Source organism: Lichenostomus cassidix, chromosome 17 (assembly GCF_008360975.1).
Source record: "Lichenostomus cassidix isolate B80296 chromosome 17, HeHo_3.0, whole genome shotgun sequence".
Taxonomy (NCBI): domain Eukaryota; kingdom Metazoa; phylum Chordata; class Aves; order Passeriformes; family Meliphagidae; genus Lichenostomus; species Lichenostomus cassidix.
This window is the reverse complement of record NC_139497.1, coordinates 3741152-3757779: the sequence shown is the minus strand read 5'-3', so window position 1 is coordinate 3757779 and position 16628 is coordinate 3741152. Positions and strand designations below refer to the sequence as shown.

General features: G+C 54.4%; 1 protein-coding gene across 1 annotated transcript in view; it reads right to left on the bottom strand.

Moving 5' to 3' along the window:
* The window catches only part of RALGDS (ral guanine nucleotide dissociation stimulator), a 40582-nt gene extending 28742 nt beyond the window's left edge, over positions 1 to 11840 (bottom strand). Inside the window, exon 1 of the mRNA XM_085076913.1 lies at positions 11594 to 11840. Within this exon, the coding sequence (XP_084933039.1) occupies positions 11594 to 11716 (123 nt within the window). The 5' untranslated portion in view covers positions 11717 to 11840. The remainder of the gene's footprint in view (positions 1 to 11593) is intronic.
* Between the last annotated feature and the right edge of the window lie 4788 nt (positions 11841 to 16628).

Genomic DNA, 16628 nt, shown 5'->3' with positions numbered 1-16628 from the left:
GGAAAGGAAAACCACTGGTGGAAATGAGGGGAAAGGTTATGAAGCCACAAAAATTTGCAGGGAAAGGTGGGGATAGGTGTAGCCCCTGAAGATAAGGGAAACTCATTTCCGAAATCAAGCCGGCCCTTCTCATCTGCCAGAAAAATTAAATGAAATAGCGAGATTCCATTTGATATTGAAAACATACATCCACCAGCTGGGTGGATACAAAACAGAGCAAAGCTCTGGCTCTGCTCACCTTTCAAAACCACATCCAAGGGCAGGCAGTACATTTTTCCAACAACAACAACCAGCCAAAGCGACACGTTCAGCTGAATCGTGTAAAAGGAGAATCCCAGAAACGAGAGGCTCTGGCAACCAATCCATGGAGAAATCCCACTGGGTAACAGAGAAACTTAGCTCAGCAGAGTGGCCCTTCCTCCTCCTCCTCAGCTCCTCTCCCAGCCTGAGCTCAAGCCCTGCTCCCAACCTGTGCATTCCCTGGCTGGTCCCATGCCTGTGGGTTTTACTCCAGCCAGGGGAGCAGGAGGGCAGTTTTATTCCAGCATTATTCCAGCTTTATTCCCACTGTCTCCTGGGCTAGGGAAGGCCAGGAGAGGCTCCCCCTGCCCTCTGCCTGGGTGACAGCACAGGCAGGGCATCATCAAGCACCTGGGGACTTGCTCTGACCCCACACTGCTTGTCCTCCCTGGGGACAGCCATGCAGGTTGGCGTCTGTGCCACCACCCCAGCACGCTCAGACTCAGCTCCCCGAACCTGAACAGCACCATTCATTGCCCTGCTGCTGCAAGGACGTGCCTGGACACACATAGGGGAGGGAATGATGCCACAGAGCTGCTGAGAATCCAAGAGAAAAGTGATGCCATAGCACAAGCACAGGGAAGAAGCACAGAGCTGATCAGTTGCACAAGGTTAAATTATGTCCAAAGGCCACCTTTTAAACATGGAGCCAAACAGGCTGCAAGGTGCTGAGCTGATCTGAAGAGCTGCAGGTAGGGAAGTAAAGTGGATTTACAAGTGGTACAAAGAGTTATCCCAGTACAGGAAGGAGGTGGAACAGATTTAAATGCCAGATCATGGGAATAAGCGAAGCAGCAGCACACACACAGCATTAATAACACCAATAAATAACTGAGAGAACCGAAAATAAGAAACCCAGTTAAACAGGAACAAAGCCCCTTAAGAGGGGATATGGAAAGGATGTCCCAACAATGCTCCTGTATCTCCTTCAACCACACAAACGTCAGGGAAAGCATAAATCAAACCCCAGACGCGTCGGGAAGCTGCAGGAAAGCTGACTTGATCTGAAGTGAGGAGGGAAACCTTGGAGCAAGGCTCCAGCAGAGTGAGGAGCTGATGTGATTGAAAGCGAGCAGCCAACAGAGGAGCCAGAGAGCCCAGAAGAGCCGCAGGGATGGGGAGAGGAGCTGCAGGAGGAGCAGCAGCAGAGACGTCCGGCAGCTGGACCAGCAGCCAGCGCGCCCGGTGCTGACACTGCGCAGCCCCTGCCAAGTCATTTGGGCCAAATTCACCACGGGCTGGGCAGGGACGCAGTGAGTGGACATGAAAACATTCTGCTGTAACAGCCTGAGCACACATTTACTGCTGTTGGCCACGTGAGAGTCAGGAAAAGGGGCTGGCAAGAGCTGGAAAGGGAAAGTTTCGCTTGCCCAGCCCTGAGCAGGCTGCTGCAGAGATGAAACAAACAATGACATGGCTGAAAAGTCAATTAAGAATTGGAAAAGTCTTTTAGTATTCCCAGGTATTGTTAGGCGCTCAGACAAAGGATGTTTAAAAAAAATTATTTTCCCTTTGGTAATTAGGACTTTAAAAGATTTCCGCCCCGCATTGTTCTAGGGGGGAAGTTATTCCAGGGCCTCTCTCTCTCTCCATGGCCAGCAGAACTCTTTTTGTTGTGGGGGTTTTGGCACGGAGAAGCAGTGTTCTCCCAAACAATCCCGTGTGGCTGTGGCTGAGCACCAGGTTTGTCCCTCAGTCACAGTGGCACAAGTATCAACAAACTCATCAAGTGCCACCAAGTCACGCCATGGCTGAGTCTGGCCACAGCACTGCTGACCCTCCCAGCTTTTTACCTTCAAGTCCATGATTTATGTTGTTTGTCCTCCAAGCCTTGGCTCCGGGAATCACGTTAAGTGCCAAAGAATTCCAGGTTTTATTAAAATAAAAGGGTTGTCCCATGAGCACTGAAATGACTTGTGTTGCTTCCTATAGTTTTGTGTCTCGAGACTGTTTTCGGTGCCTAAAAATGTACGAACTGAGAATGAAAATGTTTTCGTGGTTAAGTGTTTGTAAGAAGCATCTCCCACGTGGATTTGCTGGTGTCTAATAATACATGAACTCATGCTACAGATGTTTTGGGGCATTTACAAGATTCTTTTTCCTCCTCTCAACCATCTCATTTCATCATCTTTGCCCAGACTTAATTATCTGCGAGCCCTCAGCCAAATCTGCATGACACAGGTCAGTGGGTTCAGAAGTCATCTGGGGACAGAGGGCACAGGCAGATGAACACCGTGACAGCATTAGCCTTATTTTGGTAGGAAATTAGATTTTAAGCTCTTTCTGGCTCCCCTAACTGCGGGGAAAACAGCGAGAAAACACGAGCTGAGCTTTTGCAGGAGGGTCAGGGAGCAGACAGCGATGGAACAAGCTGCTCCCCGAGGGTCTCATCCAGAATTTCTGGCCCTGAGGAGCTTCTCCCACCTTCACCTCCCAGGGCACAGAGTGCATGGCCTGACCCATCCATTCCTGAGCTGCCAGCACCATTGCAGGGCAGTTTGTTTATCCTCAGTGTGAGCATCAGCCTTGTACCGATGGCTCATTACCCAATGCCACTCGTGCCACGCGGGCACGGAGCTGGGTCAGGGTTTCCATGACATGTGGTGGCACAGACGGTGCCACCCAGCCAGGGCATGCACTGAGTCATCCTTTCACAACAGCCAAACCTCCGGGGAGCTTCCCTTTCCCCCTCCTTGCCCCAGCGCTGGCTGAGAGTCACCTTTGACAAAGCTCCTTCCCAGAGCGGTGTGCCATGGGGACAGCTGGCACTCGAGGGACACAGGGAATGGCAGTTTGTCACACGTCTCTGATGGAGCCTGGTGACATTCTGCGACCAGCTGGACTGTCAGCACACGGGGATTCACCCCAAAATAACTGGGGAGGGCTGGGAGGGTCAGTTCCCCCCAGGGGCTATGGGTGCAGAGGCATTGGGAAAAGGTGGAGCTGCACCCACTTCACTTGACCTCCTCCTGCTTGTGCTTCCCACATCAATTCCCGCCAAACAGAAAGGGAAATCCGGGATTTTCAGCCGCTTTTGATTCCCTCTTGCTCTGCTCACAGCAGGGTGGGGAGGGATTAATCTCCATTTCCTGCCTCCAGACAGCTCCAGGGCTGCCCAGGCAGGACCCCCCTGCTCAGGGACTCCCCAACCCACGACCACCACACTGCCAGACCCCACGTGGCAGGACCAGCTCCTCCATCCTGCCTCCCCCTGCCCTCAGCTCTTCTCCCCAGAGCCCCCAGCAGTGCCTCCCAGCTGCTCTGCTCGCTCAGCCCAGGCTCTGGCACCACAAACCACGTTTCCCCTCCTTCCTCGCTTGGTCGCAGTTTCTAAGTCGTGCTCGGTTTCCAGTATGGGAAGTAGTGGGGAGAGCATTGTGACGAAAGAAAAACCCCAGACTCTCAAAGCAATGCACAAGGGAGCCTCAAGGGAGAAGGATGAGCAGAAAGGGGTCATTAAAGGGGATTTTTGGGGTGCTGCTTTCCTGGCAGGCAGGAGAGCAGGAAGCCCCCTCGTGTCAGGTCACCACTGAGCTGCTCTGCGTTTATTTCCCTGTCACCAACATCACAGCCAGACACTACCGAGGTTGTCACACCCACAACAGCCTTGTCATCCCAAACAGCTCCTCAGTATCTCCAAGTGAGTGTCCTGATGCTGCCAGCTGTCCTCTGGAGCTCACAGCACCCACATTTAAAAGGCAGCTGTCAGCAGGATGGGACTGGGGATCCCCACTCGTGGGCTGTCAGGAGGCAGCAAAGAGCCAATGTCCTGCTGCCAAAAGCTGCTGCAGCCCCAGCACACCTGGGGACAGCCCCAGCACACCTGGGGACAGCCCCAGCACAAGCCTAGAAAAGCCAGGAGAGGAGTGAGGACACAGGGCTGAGGAGATGCCTGCACAGAGATGACACAAGGAAATCAACAGATCAGACTTTGAGGTCTTTTCAGGTCCATCAAATCAGCCTTTCACCAGCACCTGCATGGAGGTTCTGCCCCAAATCTTGAGCTCTGCACCACAGCACTGGGGTGCACCATGTGCTGCCCTCTCCAGACACCACCAGTGACACCACACACATGATTCCAGGAGCCAAAAATACCAAATATCACAAGTTCTGCCCAAAGTGAGCCAGCAGTGCTGCCTGCTCTGTTACACCATTGTCATATGATGGAGTGGGCTGGAGGATCTGGGGAGAACCAGCTCTTGGGGCAGTAGAGCCAATCTTTCCAGCAGTGTTGATCCCAAACAATGCCACCAAAGCTCTCCAGGCTCACAACAGACAGAGCCAACACCGAGCTGCAGCCTCCCTGTCCCCCTCACTGTCCCACTCACTCAGGCTGTGGTATTTTACTATCTCACAAGCAATTGCACTGAAACCAATGATGCTCTTTGCATCTAAACAGAATTTAACAGCCAGCAGTGGCCAAATCGAGCTGTTACAAGACAGCTCTCATGGCAGGGTCATTTCTTAGCATAATTTGGAGCTCCCTTGGCTAAATCCAGCTCTGTCTGGACACAGAAGCGGTGCCTATCTGTGCTTGGCAATGCTCAAACAGCAGCAGGCTGCTCTGTCCTGCACAGGGACACCAGGGAGGGGCAGGGGATCCACCAGAGCCATGTGCTGGCTTTGGAGCGATGCCGGGAGCCCCGGGGCTGCCCAAAGAGCAGCTGTGCAGCGACTGTGTGCCACAGGAGGACCTTTCAGGAGCCCAAGAGCAGAGCTGGTGTCAGCGAGGAGCAGTGTCACCGCCTCTGTGGTGGCAGCCACATCCGAGGGCAGGCAGGGTCCAGCTCGAGGGGTTTGAGTGCGAGTCAGGCGAGCTCAGCCGTGCCACTCTCAGCTGTCTCGGCTGCCGCACAGCCCCGGGGCTCGTTGAAACTCGGGGTAATTAAATAGGGTCATCTCGGATGGAGTCCCTGGATGGGAGATGCCCGGGGTTACAGCCATGCTCTGCTGTTGTGTTAATGACATTTCCCCCGTGTGCGCAGCTGGCACACTCCGAATCAAGTGGCTGCACAGGTGACAGCCTTGTCGCTGCTCCAGCCCGCTGCGGGATGCAGAACGGGAGGCTGAGCAGAGGGATGGACACAGGGAGCAGAGGGATGGACACAGGGAGCAGAGGGATGGACACAGGGAGCAGAGGGACGGACACGGGCAGGACACCTACAGCTCACCATCTCCGCTCAGGGACCGCAGCGCAGCCAGGGGCAAATCGTCCCTGCGCTCTGGCAAAGACCCCAAGCAGGCAGCGAACGACCTGCCTTTGAGGGTCTGCGCTGTGCCAAAGCCGTCAGCGAGCTGGATTTGCCTTATTCGAGCCCCCGCGGGCGGCGGGCAGCGCTGGCAGCGCTCACGGCACACTCCGGCTGCAGCTGCTCCTGCCGGCGCTGCCCTGAGCCCCGAGCACGGCGACAGGTGACAGCAAACTGCACGGAGGGGCCCTGAGTGAATCCCAGTGTCGGGAGGCAGCTGCTCGGTGGCCGATCTGCCCTGGGGCAGGGATGGAGATGAGTCCTGCCAGCAGCACATGGGCACTGCGACCTGGCAGCGCCTGGGGCCACCAGAAAGGATGGCAAGGTCCCCACGGGATCCTCGGGGTGGAGATTGAGAGCAGAGAGAGAGAGCTGAAAGCACAGGGAAGAGATCTCATTTCACTGGAGAAGGGGAAAGTGCAAGAGGCAGAGTCTGTACCTCCGGGAGATCTGTGTTTACAGAGTAAAAGCTGCATGAGGAGCAAATTCTCACATTGCCTCAAGCTTCAGGCAGAGAAGTTGGTGCTGAAGGATGGGAAGGAAGAGTGAAGAAGCAGAGAAACTCTCTAGGAGGTCACCTTGAGCATCAGGTCATGTTCTAAGCTAGAGACAGGCTGTGATGCCACCAAAATCAGTGGCTTCACCTTGACGTGCACCAGCTGAGGACATGGCACAGGGTATTTTACCTCATTTTCTCACCAGCACAGGCCCAGCCAGGCCACTTGGAAAAATATAATGAAAATGGATCAACCGAACAATTATTGCAAACGCCAGCTCCTTCTGCCTCTCAATACACAGAGAATTAGCATCGTTCTAATTGCACCAATAACTCCAGCAGGGCAGCAGGGAGCTGGTTGGGTGATTGCAGCCCCTGCAGTGCTGCTGAGCACACAGATCTGCAGCACACGTGGAGCAACCACCCCAGACCCACCGGTGGGACTGCACATGGACCAGGCTCAGATGTCTGGTGAGCACCAGGCATCCCAAAACCTGCAAACAGGGTGTCCCAGAGGTGACAGAGTTCAGGCAATGATGACATCCTCGGCCAGGATGAGCCCCAAGACAGACTGTACCCCAGGGAGCTGCGGCAGACACTGGCTGAGGCTCCACAGATCTGTGTTTTCATTCCACTTCAGCAACTCTTGTCTGCATCAACACTGTCCTGCTAAGTGCTTATTTGTAGTAACCCTGATATTACTGGCCTGGCACTCCCAGGGCTGTATTTCACATGCTTATTCAGTGTGAGAACACAGGTAAAGACTCAGGATGTTTTAGCACCAGTGAACCAAACAGCAGCAATCAGGGGCTTTTTTCTCAACTGTTTTAAACCAGTCTAAAGGCTCAGCCATCACACCAACTCTTCCCTCCCTGAAGCCTCACCAAGGGCTGGAAACAGGCATTGCCACCGCCCCAAAAGCTCCTGGGACAGCATCAAGCCAGAGGCACAAACCAGAGTGTTCATCACTACACGGACAGGCTCAGAGCTGTTCATGCACACAAGGCATGGGATGGGCTCAGCCATCAGCCTTACCAGGGTATTTCCCAGAAATCCCAAACTTTAGATCATGCTCCTAAATCTCTGCCCTTATGGATGATAATTAAACCTGGGAGTCTTTTTTCCACAGTTTCTTATTTTCTCCAAAGAAGCCAAGCCATGATTTGCCTGAGGGAAAAGGAGAGTTTAGCCAAGAGCAGGGATGGAGGGATTTGTTGGTTTTGACTGTGACTGTGGTCAGGAAATGCTCCTAGTGCTCATTTTCAGCTCCTCCCTCTCGATAACATCTACAGTACGCAGGCAGTGGAAAAGAAACAGCCTTTGATATAGACACGGCTGAATTTGATTCATCACGGGGTCTTTGGCAGCTCTGGCTTCACCCTGCTTCAACCTGGGATTGATGCCGCAGCAATTCCCTGTCCCTGCCTGACTCCCCGTTAAAGCCTTTCCATCCTGGACAGCTTCAGCCTGGGATTGACACCAGCAGCAATTCCCTGTCCCTGCCTGACTCCCGGTTAAAGCCTTCCCAGCCCCGATGGGGGAAGTCACACCATTCCCACCCACCCCGGCAAGGATTAATTAGTTATTTATGCAGCACTCCAAGGTGATACCGGTGCTGCAGACAGGAACAATGGAGCTGGAAATTAGTAGCTCATTACTGCTGCTCTGAAAGTTTTGTTTCCCTGTGCCAGAGGACAGCATTTCACCCGGGATGGCCGGGTTGCAGGCAGCTAAAACTCCTAAAACTCCACGGAATGAGGTCTCAAATAAGCCTGTGCTACAGGAGACCTGGGAACTAATCATTTGTTCCCATCTCCAGCTCCTCTGAGCCTGGCTCTAAGGTCAAACCAAGCTTTTATCTTCTCCTGTATTTCAGTATGCCGAGAAAAAAAAAATAATATTAGAGGAATAAATTAGCATGTGAAATGTAATTTAACTAATTAGCTCACTGGAGTGGAAAATATTTGCTCACCACTTTGAAGTCAAACCGACTGCACTTATTAGGACATCACAGAGGAGAAAGGAAGAAGGCAAAGATGGGGAGACAGCCAGGACAGGCTCTGAAGGATGCAAGTGCCTAAGCTGGACAATGAGATTTCCACACATTTTTCTGTTTTCTTCTCACTCTGTAGAGCTGCATTAAGTGTCCAGCTCGGAGAGAGCAGTGCTGGAGAGACCTCGGCTGTGCTGCATTCACCAGACACTGCAGCAAGGTTTTCCCAGTGGTTTCCATCACAGCACAGGGCTGTGATCGCTGCTTGGCACCAGCCTGGGATATCCTGGGATGCACAGCCATGACTGCCCAGGCAGGAGGGATGCACTGGGAAGAACAGCAGCATCCCAGAACCACAGGACATGGGCTCACTGCTCCCATCCCAGCTCACTGGCAGGGAGTGGATGTTGCCAATTAAGCTGACAAACAGCAAGCCATAAAGCTCCATCATGGCAGGGAACTGCCTGAGATGCCACAAAAAGCCGTTATATCACTTGCAACAGTCTGCTCATTGATTTCCCCACCTCCCAGACGTAGAGACTGTTGCTCTTTTATTAGCAAAGCTTTGGAAATCCCTCCCCATAGTAGCAAAGGAGGCTGCCTGGGCAATTTTGCAACTGCTGTGGCTGAATTATGAAAGGGGGGATTGACAACCTCGCCAAAAGATATCAAGGGAGGCAGAAATGAGAGTCTCCTCTGCCTGACAAACACCACCAGGTTGAGGGTAGCCTGGGGGAGATGTTCTCCTTCCAGCTGGCCACCCACTGAACATGAGCATCTCCAATGCTCCACTGCCAGCTGGTGAGATGTTCCCCAAAGGAGGCTCAGTCCATTGCTGGGGCAGAGCAGTTGCCCTGAAAACAGGAATATGAGATGTTGACCCAACAGAGTTGCTGCCCTGGGAGAACAGACTTGAGCCAGAGGTTCATGTTTTTGTGGGGTGTCCCAACCTGGGCTTTGCCTTGCTCCTTTTTGGAGTAAAAGCCCAACTCTCCTGGGAACCCAGCCTGAGAGGGGTCAGCTGTGTGTTCACAACTGGATGGATTTGCAGCAGGAGAAAAGCCCATTTTTCAAGCCAGGCCTTCCCACAGGGATGGCCCAAGTGGTGATGGAGACTGACAGACAGAATCCTGCAGAAGAACCCCAGGTAATGCAGCCCCCAAACTTTCCCCAACCTGCCTGTGCCATCACGGAGAAGAAAGCAAATTAATGAGCCTGAAATAGAAACCAAAGTCCTGAAATAGAGGGGGAAATGCCAACACTGCTCCCTCCCTGCTGCCCACGCAGACCAGGGAAGCGACGGCAGGAGATGAGCAGAGACCTGCACAGGGGCGTGGGTGTGAGACACCAAACCCTGCCTGGCTGGGGGAAGATTTCAGCTCTGAAAGAGGAGTTTCCCCATCACCCCATCACAGGCAAAAACGCCACTCAGGATTTCCCTGCTGGCATTTCCCCAGCAGCCTGTGTTTTGCAGCAGACGGAGCGAGCAGCGATGGGGCTCGCTGTGCCCCCGCTTTCCAGGAATGGAAAACAGCCTCAGAGCAGTGGGGTGTGAGCATGGAGAGGCAGAGCAAACCCTGATCCACCTCCTGCTCACAGGTGCTGCCAGCCAGTGCTCACCTGGGCGTTTCATCCTGCTCTGTCCAGTGCAGGAGAGGGCAGGGAGTGAAAGCATCACTGGGCACAGATCGGGGAGATGCAGTCATGGCTGAGAAATGTGAAAATGAGGATGCTGGACACCAAGTCCCAGTGTGACCTCGGGGCAGTTCGAGTTTCCACAGGGAAGCACTAAGCTCTTCTGCCCTGCTCTAATGCCCCAGCCATGACCCGAGGGCTGGGGACACCCTGATGTGCCAGTTACCGACCCGTGCCTCACCCTGACACAACTCCCAGGACTGCTGTCACCCAGCAGCCTCCAGAGGGTTTGTGGGAATTGTTAAAAACCCAACCAACCAAATAAAAAACCCCAGCACTAACATATTGCACAGCCCCCTTTAAAATTATTTCTCTTTTCTGCCAAAAAAACCAGGAATATGATGAGCAAGCAGAGGTCCCTGAGTGACCCAGGCCAGGGCATTCCCAGGCGATGCCCAGTGCAGGGAGGGAATCAGGGAATCCTCCACCTGTGTCGGGCAAACCCTGAGGATCCCCCGCGCTGCACCAGGGGCCGCAGGGAAATCCAACCTGCACTGCCGAGCAGGGATGGAGATTGCCTGCCGCCAGCCTGGAGAGATCTGCAGCTTGGGAATCAAGCTGAAGGAGAATAAAGCACCCAGCCGCTGCTCCATGCAGCCACCTCCCACCGCCCGGCTGCCCTCCCTCCTTCCCGGGAATGCTGCAGGAGGCACCTGCGCTTTGGGGGCGAGTTGCCCACCCCCGGCACAGCCCGGCAGCTCCGCAGTGGCCATCCCAGGTATCCTCATTAGCCTCATTAGTGCAGCAACACTCTCGATCCCGGCAAAGCCCCTCGGGGTGTTTCTAAAAATAAGAGGCTCCTTGCAAGTCCCCTGTTCCTGCGGGGATCAGGATGCTGAGGTGGGGGTCCTCACCCCTGCCAGGATCCACCACAGCACCCTGCAGGGAAGGGCTGCCTCCTCCCGGGAGCTGGGCTCGGTTTTGTGCTGTCATTTCACCTCTTGAAACACGCAGAAAATGCTGAAGAGGAGGTAACAGAGATGGTGACAGGTCAGTCGGTGGCCATGGAGGAAAGCCAGATTTAAGGCTCCCGCAGTGACACTACACACCCTGAGCACACACGGCAAGGGATGGGCTTCCCCTGCTCCGAAAAATCAAAGCAAGTTTTGCATCAAATTTTAACAGCAGCTGGCTCACACCCAAAACCCTTACCCAGGTGGGACACCGACTGCTCACCACCCACCAGCCCTGAAAAGCATTGCCCCTGATTTTGGGCTCTCCAGCAGCTTTTATCACAAGGTCCTTCCTTGCACGGTCAGATTCGGGGTGTCTTTCTGCGAGGGACAGGGTTAAGGAGACAAGAGGAGCCTTCAGCAGGAATTCCCTGACCCACATTAGGAAACCTCTGCCTCAATGCTGCAATCGACACCGATTTTTGCATCAAGAACCAAAGCCCGCAGCTGCAGCAGAGGGGAGGGCAGGACCGATGCCCACGGATGGTGACACCAGGCAGGGAAGCCACCAAGGTGTGCGAAGGCAGAGCTGCCTCCCAGCTTTTCACACCCATCAGCCACTCCAGGGCAGCAGAGCCAGGACGAGCACAGCAAACACTCCCTTTCGCATCGAGCTACAACACGACTGCTATTGCACACAGCAAGGCTTCCCCTCCCTCCCAAACCCCTCCTTTCGTTTTGGTGCCCTGGATTTGGCAAGCGCCACAGTCTGCCTCCAAATACACCACTTCAGAGAGGAAACAGTCACATCTGGAGGCGGTGCCAGCTCTTGGCATCGTCAACTTTGCCACAAGTTCACCAGCCCCGGATGGTGCCGGGGTGGGGTCACGGCACCTCTCTGTCCCCTGCACGCCCACCGTGTCCCCGAGCTGGCCCCGGGCTGGCAGCTCCCTCGCCCTCTACTCACATCGTCATCCTGCACGCTCAGGGGGATATCCAACATGCACATCTGCACGGGCTGCACCAGAGCCTTCTGCACGTTGAACAAAGGTTTTGCCTCCATCTTCCCGGGGATGGAGGGGCTGCTCATCCTCCTCCCTCTCCTCCGCCGCTCCTCTCCCAGGAGCAGGTCCAGCCCAGGCGGCGAAACCGATCGGAGATCTCTCTCCCCCCGCGTCCGATTTTGTCAGCACATCTTGCCAGCAGCCGCTGCTTCTGCCGCTTCTACGAGGTTTTATTTCCTCCCTCGCGAATCAAAGAGCTGCACCGGGCGCTGTGTGTGCGCGTGTGTGAGCGAGTGCGCCTGTGTGCGTGCGTGTGTGCGAACCCAGCCGCCGCTCCCCAGGCTGCCCGAGCAGCCCTCGGCCAGCCTGCCCCGGCTCCCTGCCTGCCCCCAGCTTCTCCTTTCTCTCGGGACAGCCTCGGCTGCGGCTCGGCCCCGCCGGGAGCTCCCCAGCCTCATCGACATGCGTGGCACTCGCCGAGCCCGCGCATTGTCTTGGAGACGCACAACAGGTCCTGCCTGCTGTTGGTTTGTGATTATGATCGAACTGCGTCTGCAGCACTTACAGCATTTCCCTCTGGCTGTTGTGACAGGCGAACAGGCAGGGCTGGAAGGATGAGAGGGTGTGAAACAGAATGGTCGGGGCTGGAGCCTCCCCTTTTCTTCCCTTCCCTTCTCCCATCCCTGTTTTCCATTGTCAGAGGCAGTTTCAGCTCGACGCCTTCCTGTACTCCAAGGACCACAGTGAGGCTTAAATAATTCATATCCACAGAGTGCTTGGGAACCTTATGGCGCTGAGAATGCAGCATGGCACTAAGAGACCATCGGTGTTGGTGATTGCTTCGTTTTGGGGGGACAGTTGTGCATGGGAAGTCTTGCCCAGGTGAGCGTTCCCAGATGCCTTTCCCACTGGAGCACCTGCAAATCCAATTCTGGGATTCTGGAGCTTTGCTGAAAGAAGTATGGCAGAAAATGGGGTGGGTTTACTACCCACAACCTACTTAAAGAGCATCTTCCTATAGAATTTTCGCCAATCACTGGGGCCAGCTACATACCCAACAGAGGGGCCAGGGTGAAATGCCAATAAAAATCCCCACTGCCCTCAAACAAACAGGATTTTATGTCCTTACAGCTGCCCTTCTCGCTGGGCCCAGCAGGGATGACCAAGAGGGTGAACAGACCCTGCTCCAGGCAGGCACTTCTGGGAGGTTTTGTGGGTCCCACTCTGAGGAGTCTCTTGCCGTACCCATGGCAAAGGTCTGGGACCGCGCAGCCTTTTCCCGGCTTTCCCACACGCAGCCGCTGCCCGAGGGCACAAACCGGGCTCGCAGCACTGTCGGAGCAGAGCCGAGGAGCCGCGCTGAGCCAGGCATTCCTGCGGCGTTAGGTAAGCTGGGCTTGGCGAGTCCCGCTCAGCGCCAAGGCAGCACCGGGCTGACTCATCCCCGCAGAGCCAGAGCCAAACTCCGGGGTTCGAGGGGTGTCACACACCCAGGGACCCTCCGTGCCACTCGCAGGCCGAGCTGGGCACCTTCTCAGCACAAGTCCAACCCATCACCCCCAGGAGAAATGAGAAAAGCAGCCCCTACACGCTTGCAGGAATGGGAACAAATGGGCAAGCCTGGAACGAGACCAAATAGGGATAAACCCGCCATAAATTAAGTTTTAACTGGAAATTAGGCAGGTTTTTTATCCACCATATGGCTGAGATGAGCAGCAGCCAGGACAAGGCAGCAGCAGTGCAGCAGCCCCAGGAATGGATTAGCAGGGGAAGAGAGAGGGGAAATCACAGCTGGAGCACGTGGACAAGGCAGAATTTCCAGGGCCATGTCCCAGATGCTGGCTGGCAGAATTTTGGCAACTCTTTTCATGGCAGAGAGGACTGCCACAGCCTGGAAACTCCCTGGCACAGGCAGTCTCTGTCCTGCCCCTTCCTGATTCCTTGGTGACTCAATACCAAGTGCATTTCCCACGCAGGACTGTCCCAGATTTCACAGCAGCAAAGCCTGCCCTCAGCACGGGCAGTACCCACAGCTCTGGCTCCAGGAAAGGTGATTCAAGGCTGTGCTTCAGCCCAGCTCAGGTTACTCACCTGCCTGCAACAATTGGTCAGCAGAGCTTGGCTTTCCAACAACAACTTTCCAGTAACAAGCTGGGTTTGGCTAGCTGGGATTGCACCTTCCAAACATCCTGAGAAGGACACGGATTTCACACTCAGGTGCCTGAGTCTCCAAGGGCTACCATTCCCAGGATCTCATCATCCTCTCCAGTGGCTAATCTGTGCCATGGGAACAGGAATCTCTGCAGAGGTGGTGTGGAGGTACAGAGTCCCATAATCTGCTGGTGGCCTGGTCTCTGGGGTTCCCCTGGACTTCTAGGGCTAGGGATGGACACAGAAGTTGCTACCCCAGGGCAAACACCTCTGTCAGGGGCTCAGTCTGCTCTGCTGGCCCTCAGAGCCCAGCACATTCCCAGCCAGCAGCCACAAAGATGCCAAAAGGGACAATCCTTCTGGAAAAGTCACCAACCACACAGGCAGGAGAGCAGAACTCCAAGTGCAGAGTCCCAGGAGGGACACCAGGTAAAGCAGCAGAGGTTGGACAACAGCACAGATGCTCCAGAGAACCATCCCAAACCAACAGGAACGGGACAGGGTGGACTGATGGGACATGAGAGCTGCTGTGTACTGAATGCTTCCATCAGAGGTGACCAGCCAGATGCTGTGGGCATTCACACAGCCCCAGAGATGGTGTGGTACCTTATCCTCTTTTTCCAGGGCCAGCTCAGGCATGTCCACCCACCAGTGTCCCCAGACACCACAGCAGTCACCAGGGAGCATCCTGAACGTCCTTCAGCAGGAACCAGCAAAGCGGCTTTGAACCTTTTCCCACTGGGAGACTTGCAGAGAAATACAAAGCAAAGAATCTCCTGCCATCAAAGCAGCCCAGACAGGATGATCCTACGCAGATTTTTAAACGACAGCTCCATCCTCCTGCTCCTCCAGTCTGGCTGATGTGAGTGGAAACTGTGCTACGATCCCAGATCTGCTGGCAAGAGCAGCTGAGCACCAAACCATCCCTGTCACCAACAGAGCAGCCATCCCTGTCACCAACAGAGGAGCCATCCCCAGTGGCACAGCACTGAGGTGCTGCTGGAGCCCCACAGCAGCACAGGCCAGCTCTACCAGGCTGAAGGAGAAATATCCAGGAGGATATTGCCTCTGGAGGACAGGGAAGCCCCAGCGCTGATGTTTCATTTCGCACTGGAGCTTTATTGTCGCAGCTCCAGCTCAGCAGATAAAGCCCATCATGAGACCTCAGTGCTTAGCAACCATTACTGGGGAAATACTGTTTTCCAGTAACAGTCTTGGCAGGAACAGAGCAACTGCAGGGCGAACTCATTGCAATTCCTGTGCTGGGTGCATCCTGCTCCCAACTGCTCTGCTGCTGCCCCAGGGAGAGACCAACCCCTGCATCCATTCCTTAAGGTCCTAACAGCCTCTGCCACCTCATAAAAACATCATTTTGAGCACACCATGGCTGAACCTCTGCACAGGTGAATGCAGCTTTCAATGACAAACTCATGCACAGGATTTTAACAACCAGCATTGCTGCAATGGTGTGAACATTTGCAATGCTCCAAAAACCAATGACCAACCTCTCCTGTGGCACTGGGCATTCCTTACTCCCAGTGACTCACAAAGGCCCACCTAAGGATGACTGACTCCAGTGCTTGATGTCAAACATCAAAGACCTCCACAAAATGAAAGAAATTCCCCAGCAGTAACAATGGGGAGTTTGTTTTTCGAAGGAAATTGCGACTCCATGCCCAAACATCACAGCATCCTGCACCGGAGTGCGGTGCTTGAGAGAAATTACACAAAACCAGCTGGTTTATTTTCACTGTGTGAGGCTGATAGGAAGGGAAAAGGGAAAGAAAGCAGCATGACAAGTAAATGGCAAATGGAAAATCCCATCAGCTCTTCCCCTTTGACACTTCTCAGTAATAGAAAGAGGAAACCTGCTTTCAAAACCACAGAAATCCCAACCCAACAGCGTTTCTCTGGAGAAATATGGCATTTACAGAAAGCCTGTGGGTAGATTTAGAGAAGCAGGTGCAGGCATGGACATGGAGATAGAGCCTGGTGGGACTTCCAGGAGAACATGAACAGGTAGGACACCTATTTCCCAGTGAAAAATCAAAGGCACCTTGGCACCTAAGATGGATTTCAAACAAAATATACAGAAGCATCCACAATCTGTCATGCCCCAAACTATTTGTGGGAAGAAATCCCATTGATTTGAATCTGCACCCTTGTTTTTAGGCATTTATATGGAGAATCCACTGTCATTCCCTCAGAGTCACTCCTGAGAGCAGCCACAGCCTGTGCTGCACCTCACGCCTCTGGAAAGCCCGTCTGGCATTCAGCATCCTGAATAAATTCCCATGCTCCCCAGAATAGATCCGTATGCAAAATTAATTCACAACCAAGCCCGTGCGAAGCATGAGACGGCCTTTTAATAGGTGCAGAGCAGCAATTACCAGCGTGGAGTGAAAGCCAACAAGCATTCAAGGAGGGGTGGGGGAAAACCTATTAGTTTCCTTGGGATTCCTCCACACATTTGCCACTTGAGGGATTTCCGTTTTCACGCTCCCCCGGGGGCTGAGGGTGCACCCCGGGAGCCAGCGTGTCCCCGTGGGGAGGAGAGGGGGACAAATCCCCACGGCATCCCCTGCCGTGGTCCCCGGGATGCAGCTGTGCTGGACCGGTCTCCATGGAGACTGTCACCGCAGCAACGGGGACCTGCCGTGCTCCTGGGGCTGGAGAGGATGCTGAGGGGAGCAGGACCACCTCTCCCACCTAGGAAGGGGAACATCAGCCACCCACATGCTTCCTTTCTGCTTCCCAAGAGGGTTTTCCTGCCCCGGCAGGGTGAAAGGGATGTGCTGCCTGCCGTGCAGCAGCCTCAGCCCTGCCTGTTGGGATCAGTCCCACGGG